The 6000-nt window shown below is 48.7% G+C and overlaps 1 protein-coding gene across 5 annotated transcripts in view; it reads left to right on the forward strand.

The window, feature by feature from the left end:
- DHX9 (DExH-box helicase 9) overlaps positions 1–5273 on the forward strand; it is a 29930-nt gene extending 24657 nt beyond the window's left edge. For all 5 annotated transcript variants that reach the window (XM_027665256.1, XM_027665255.1, XM_027665258.1 and 2 more), the window contains 4 exons: positions 740–969; positions 2816–2931; positions 4226–4426; positions 4860–5273. In XM_027665256.1, the coding sequence (XP_027521057.1) occupies positions 740–969; positions 2816–2931; positions 4226–4426; positions 4860–5100 (788 nt within the window). In that variant the 3' untranslated portion in view covers positions 5101–5273. The remainder of the gene's footprint in view (positions 1–739; positions 970–2815; positions 2932–4225; positions 4427–4859) is intronic.
- Positions 5274–6000: the final 727 nt, after the last annotated feature.

Here is a 6000-nt window from a genome sequence, read left to right on the forward strand (position 1 = left end):
GAGTCTGTGTGAGCTGAACAGTGTTGTGTTCCCTGTGACTCCTGCTGCAGGAGGGATGTGCAGCAGTATGCCAAATTATTCCATTTTCTAGGAAAAAATAAAATTCTTAAACTTGACCAGGTTCTGAATTGGCCAAATGTTGCTGAGGAGCTCAGTGAAATGGTTTGTCTGGTTGGATTTAGTAGATGTTTATCTCCCCTTCTTTTCCTTTTTTCTTTTTTTCTTTAAATTCCTTTAATTTTTTTCTCCTCACGCTGCTTGGATCACTGCTGCATTTACCCTTAACTTTCTTTCTGGGCAAGATGACCTGAAAACAAGCTCCCAGAGACTCTGGGGAGGTTTGTAACAAATAAACTAATAAAAGCATCCATTCTGACCTCCCCCTGAAGTTCTGTCTCCAGAACAAATGACAGTAAACACACTGTGGTACAGCACATTCTGGGCAACCCCCTCTCTCCTTGTTTACAAAGAGTTTGGGAAAGAAAAATACCTCCTTGTTAGCAGTATTTTTCAGCTTTTTGCTCTCCATTAAGAAATTAAAAGTTGAATGTAGAGCTGAAATGCTCTGAGCGCAGAGGTCATTGGGGAGCAGATGCACCTCTACCAGTGGACTGAATCAGAAAATGCATTGGTCCAGGATCCTAAACAACCCCGCTCTGATCCAGGATCCTAAACAGCTCTGCTGTGCTCTCCTCGATGTCCTGTGGATTTGAGCCATTCCTCTGTTCTCTGCCAACAGAGTGTTTGATGACTCAGCCGTTCAACAACACTGGCCCAGATAATAACCTGGATGTTGTCATCTCCCTGCTGGCTTTTGGGGTCTACCCCAACGTCTGCTACCACAAGGAGAAAAGGAAAATTCTTACCACGGAGGGGCACAACGCTCTCATCCACAAATCATCTGTCAACTGCCCTTTCAGCAGCCAGGACATCAAGTATCCATCACCCTTCTTCGTTTTTGGAGAAAAGGTAAAGCTTTTGGGTTTGTTCTTGATCACGTGCTGCCAGATTGTTCAAGAGGCTCTTCTTGGTAAAGAAGCCATAAGGAAAAAACCTGACTGTGCAATATTTAGCTTGTTTTTTGGGGAGGGGCTGTTTGTTGGTTGGTTTGCTTTCCAGAAAGTGAACTTTATGTGGTCCTGGTGTCACTCAGCCTCCCAGGAGCTTCAAGTCAACCACATTCAGTAGAAAGTTCCTGTGAGTTTTGTGACAACAGACAGATCACAAGAGGAATCTAAACGATTATCTTCTTTCAGAGTTTGTTTTGGGAGCTCTTCCTTGCTCATCAGGCACCAGAGAATTTTTACCCTTATCACTTCAGCTACTTATGAATCCAGGGAGAAAAGAGGGGCATGGAATATGGCAGTGGGGTGCTCCTGTTTCAGCCTGAAGGTAGTTTGTCATCTGCCGAGGGCAATTCCCATTTCCCAAGCATCTCTTAAGAACCCCAGGATGCTTTCCCCAGGGTCCCCGGGATGTGCTCCTCCATCCCCTGGATCTGGTGTACTCAGCACGTACCTACATGTCTCTGGAAGCCCTGTGAGATCTCCTGTGCTCCAGTGATGGCCTCCATGAACTCAGCTGCTCCTGCTTACCCGTATTTGTAGGAGCAAACAAAGGCAATGCTTTTATGTTTGGTAATAAATTAAATTTTAAACCCGTTGGGCACTGGCTGGGATCTTGCCTTGATAATCTGGATTCTCACATCCATAGTTCAGAGCTGTGGTGAGGCTTTGCCCCTCTTCACTCTCTGTGTCAGGATCCCAGGAGGGTCAGACCTTCAGTCCCCCTCTACCATCTCTCTAAATTGAGCTTCTCTGAAAACACTAAAAGACTTTTGAGCTCAAAAAGCTTTGCTTTATTAAACCAACATACACATGGCAAACGAGGGGTGACTAAGATGGTGGCTGAGCAGTGGCTACGGCAGCAGCTGGGTGAGGCTGGGGGGCAGGAAGGGTTTGTGTGCAGCTCTCTCCCTGCCCAGGAGGTACCTGCTGAAGGGAGGTTCCTCTCTGAGGTGTGGTTGTTCATTTGCTGCTGCACATGGCGTCCTCTGTCTCACCAGGAGCTTCAGGGCTCTGCACCGGCCATTTCCTGGCCACAGTTTTTATTCTGGAAGTTTCTCTCTTTTGAGTGTGTGTGGTAACTTCCAGGTAGGAGCAGATCTTCTCCCTGAGGACAAACAAGTACAACAAATTCTGCTGTGTGAAAGAAGGAGGGAGAGAGGAGCTGTCAGGGTGGGAGGCTGAAATCTAAAGTGCTGCTCTTCTGTTCCTCTTTAAAGTGAGGGGCAGGATCTGGGTAGTCAGGGCTGTTATCTCTGGCTCAGGTCAGAAATCCAAGTGCTCACTTCGAGTTCAAGCTTAAGGTCTCGTTTCTATAAAATGAGAAAGCAGGCTGGCACACTTGCACGAGTAGGACTCTACTGAAGCAGCTTTTCATCACAGCCCCAGCAATGCAAAAGGTGGGAAGATAATTCAGCTGTGCCTTGGTCATTTTTAGGCTGGCACAGCATGAGATGGCTCTTGCTAAACCCCAGCTGCATAACTGCAGACACAGAAGATGAGTATTTCTAAATAGCTGTTGGGTTTTGATGGGGTTTTTTTACACCAGCCAGTACAGAAACACTCCAAACATCAGCCTGGCATTAAATTTTGTTTGTGCACTTGCTCTTGTAATCTCCTAACATTTTACCTAGATTTTTTTCATGTGGTGTTGGGTGGTTTTTTTTCACAAAACTCTCCAGTTTCAGTGTCCAGGGGAAGGTAAGGATCTGTTTTCCATTCCAAGAGTTGTTTTCCTCTCTCACCTGCAGATTCGAACACGAGCCATCTCTGCCAAAACCATGACCTTGGTGAGCCCACTGCAGCTGCTCCTCTTTGCCTCCAAGAAAGTCCTGTCAGATGGGGAGCTCATTCTGGTGGATGACTGGTATGGACCCCCTTGGTGCTCAGAATCATGGAATCATGGAATGGTTTGGGTTGGAAGGGACCTTAAAGCCCATCCAGTTCCAAGCCCCCTGACTGAGGGGGAGTGTCAGTTCTGTGGACACAAATATCCCTAGAACAGGGACCCCAGAGCGGGGCCCTGCACCACAGGTGTGTTGGGAAGGCATCACCTTTGTTTCCTGTGAGGAAGGGAGGGGTTTATTGGAGCTCTGTTCCATGCAGATTATCTGCTTCAGCTGAAAACAGGACACCAGGCAGTTTCCGTAAAAACTGCTGGATTTTTCCTCTTTAACTAGAAGGTGAGCAAGAGGTAGTAGGAGTTTTGGGCCTCCACTTCAGACAGAGGCTGAGGAAACCTTGTTTTCAAGTCTTGGAAACAGCTTGAGGAGAGCAGTGATTGCCTCTGGCAGTGTAAATTTTGTGGCCATGACCAAATACCATCTGGGTGTCTTTTTGTTCTTTCATTTTTTCCCCCTGGTTGGTAAAATGGAGGCAAAGAAATGCTTAACCTTAATTCACTAGCATTTTTGAGGGTGGCCTGGAGCTTTCAAAATCTTGGAGCCTCGTGTTCTTAGTTCACTTTTTATTTTTGTATCTTTCTGTTTTGATGCAAGAAGTTACATATTGATATTATCTGAGCATAGAATGACAGAGTCCCAGAATGGTTTGGGTTGGAAGGGACTTTAAAGCTCATCTCAGGTGGACACCTTCCACTATCCCAGGTTGCTCCAAGCCCCATCCAACCTGGCCTTGGACACTTCTAAGGATGGGGCAGCCACAGCTTCTCTGGGCAACCTGTGCCAGGGCCTCCTCGCCCTCACAGGGAAGGATTTCTTCCAATATCCCATGTAACCCTGCCCTCTGGCAGTTTGATACCATTACACCTTGTCCTGTAACTATCTGCCCGCATAAAAAAATCCCTCTCCCTCCTTTTTATAAGCCCTATTTAGGCACTGGAAGGGGCTCTAAGGTCTCCCTGGAGTTCCAGAAACTCCAGCTCTCCCAGCCTGTTTCCAGAGCAGAGGGGCTCCAGCCCTTGGAGCATCTCCATGGCCCTTTGTTTTAATTCAAGAGCAAATTTCGACAGAAGAATAGTTACATTTTAGCAATGTCAAATTTTAGGGATCTTTCGAATCTGGCCCTTCACTGGGGCCAATCTGCCCCAAATTAGAACTTCAGAGATGAGCCTGGAGGTTTGTGGCTCAAGGAGGAGCCGCTCCCCGGGCTATCTTGGTGCCCGGCAGTGGGGGTGGCTCTGACCCTCCTCTGTGCTGCAGGATCAAGCTGCGGATGCCGCACACGCCGGCCGCCTGCATCACGGCCCTGCGCGCCGCCGTGGAGGCCCTGGTGGTGGAGGTGACCAAAGATCCCGGCATCCTCCGGCAGCTGGACCCGGCACACGAGCGCATGCTGACCGTGATCCGGCAGCTCTCCAGGCCGGCGGCTGCGGGCATGGCCCTCCTGGCTGCCAACACAAGGTGAGCCCGGGGGCGGCGCAGGAGCCGCGGGCTTTGGCTCCTGGATGTGTGGAACGCTCCCTGCAAAGCCTGGTGGGGACAGAGCACCGCCTGTTTCCACAGGAAGGACACATGAATCTCAGCAATAAAAGCTTGTCATCACCTCTTTGCAAAACACTGTGACTTTTTAAAGAAAAGATAATCCAGATTTATTTTGGGCAAACGTATTTGTGGAAATAAATATTTGGCCGGGCTTGCACCCCTCCATCGCCCCTTGTTTTCATGCCTTGCTTCTGAAGCAGAGGAAAGCTTCTGAAGTGGAAAAGGTGTGGTTCCAACACTGTTCTGTTACAGAAACCAGACCTGGCTCAGCTGAGGATCTTGGCAGTTCCTGCAGCCTTTAGGAAGCGGGATTTGTGAGGCTGTCTCAAGGCTCTGCTGTTTGTCGTTGCAGGTTTGGGGACGGCCCCCGCCCCCCCAAGATGACTCGCTACGACAACGGCGGCTCCAGGGGCTGGGGAGGCCCCCCCAGGGGCCGAGGGTACGGGGGGTACGGATACTCCGGATACTCCGGCTGGCGCTCCAGAGCACGAGGATACCCAGGGAGCCCCTATGGAGTTGGGGGCGGCTATAGAGGAGGGGGAGGAGGGGGGTACCGGGGAGGCTACGGGGACCAGAGTAGGGCCGGCTGGTAGTGGTGGGAGTACAGTGAAGTCTTTCCAGGGACTTCCTCTCCCAAATTCCCCAGCCTGTTTGCCATTTTGGTTCCTTAGTACCAGTACAGATCTGTAATATATCATGCCCTTAGGGAACTTCCTACAAGTTGTATGATTTTGTTCTTAATAAAGGGTTTGTTTGTAAAGACTTACATGCCATATGTTTCATTTTGGGTTTGGGTTTGGATTTTGGAGCCTTCTGTTGTTAATTGTGGTTGTTGGAGATATGAGGCATTCTGAGGAAACCTTTTCAGTGTCTAAAACCATTCTCTGCCAAGCAGATTCCAAATTACAGCTTAGGCCCAGTGGGGATTTCTCTTAGTTGTCTAATAAGCTGTGCAAATAGCGTTGCTGCAGTGGTTTTCCAACCATGTCAGGCAGCACTTGCTTCCTTTGCAGGCATCCATGCTGTTACCCTTCATGGTGAGCTCTTTGGCTGATCCAGGTCTTGTGGGAGCATGGAATACCTTCTCTGAGACTGATGTAATGCTGCTGGTCTCTGCAGAACTTGGAGCAACCTCAGAAGCATGAACTGCTCCCTTCATCCAAGGCAGTGTGCATTGCCATTGCTTCTCCCAAACATTCCTGCACATCCATGTGGAGGAGAGCAGTTCTTTTATGGGAATGCATTGATTGCAGCCTGTGGATTCCAGACAGTGGAAACTCACTGTCTCCCCATTAATCCCACTGTGGGACATGGTGGTGGGTGAAGTTTAAACAGGAGGCAAGAGATGGGTGCACAGTGAGGAAGGTGAAACAGGGTCCCAGGGGTTATTAGGTATAGGTACAATATTCTGTGATATTAGCAAAAAATAGTTTTAGTGGGGTATTTCAGTGTTGTCCTAGCTAAAGAAATTCCTTTTTTAGAGTAAAGTTGAT

Source organism: Corapipo altera, unplaced genomic scaffold, assembly GCF_003945725.1.
Source record: "Corapipo altera isolate COAL_440 unplaced genomic scaffold, ASM394572v1 316, whole genome shotgun sequence".
NCBI lineage: Eukaryota > Metazoa > Chordata > Aves > Passeriformes > Pipridae > Corapipo > Corapipo altera.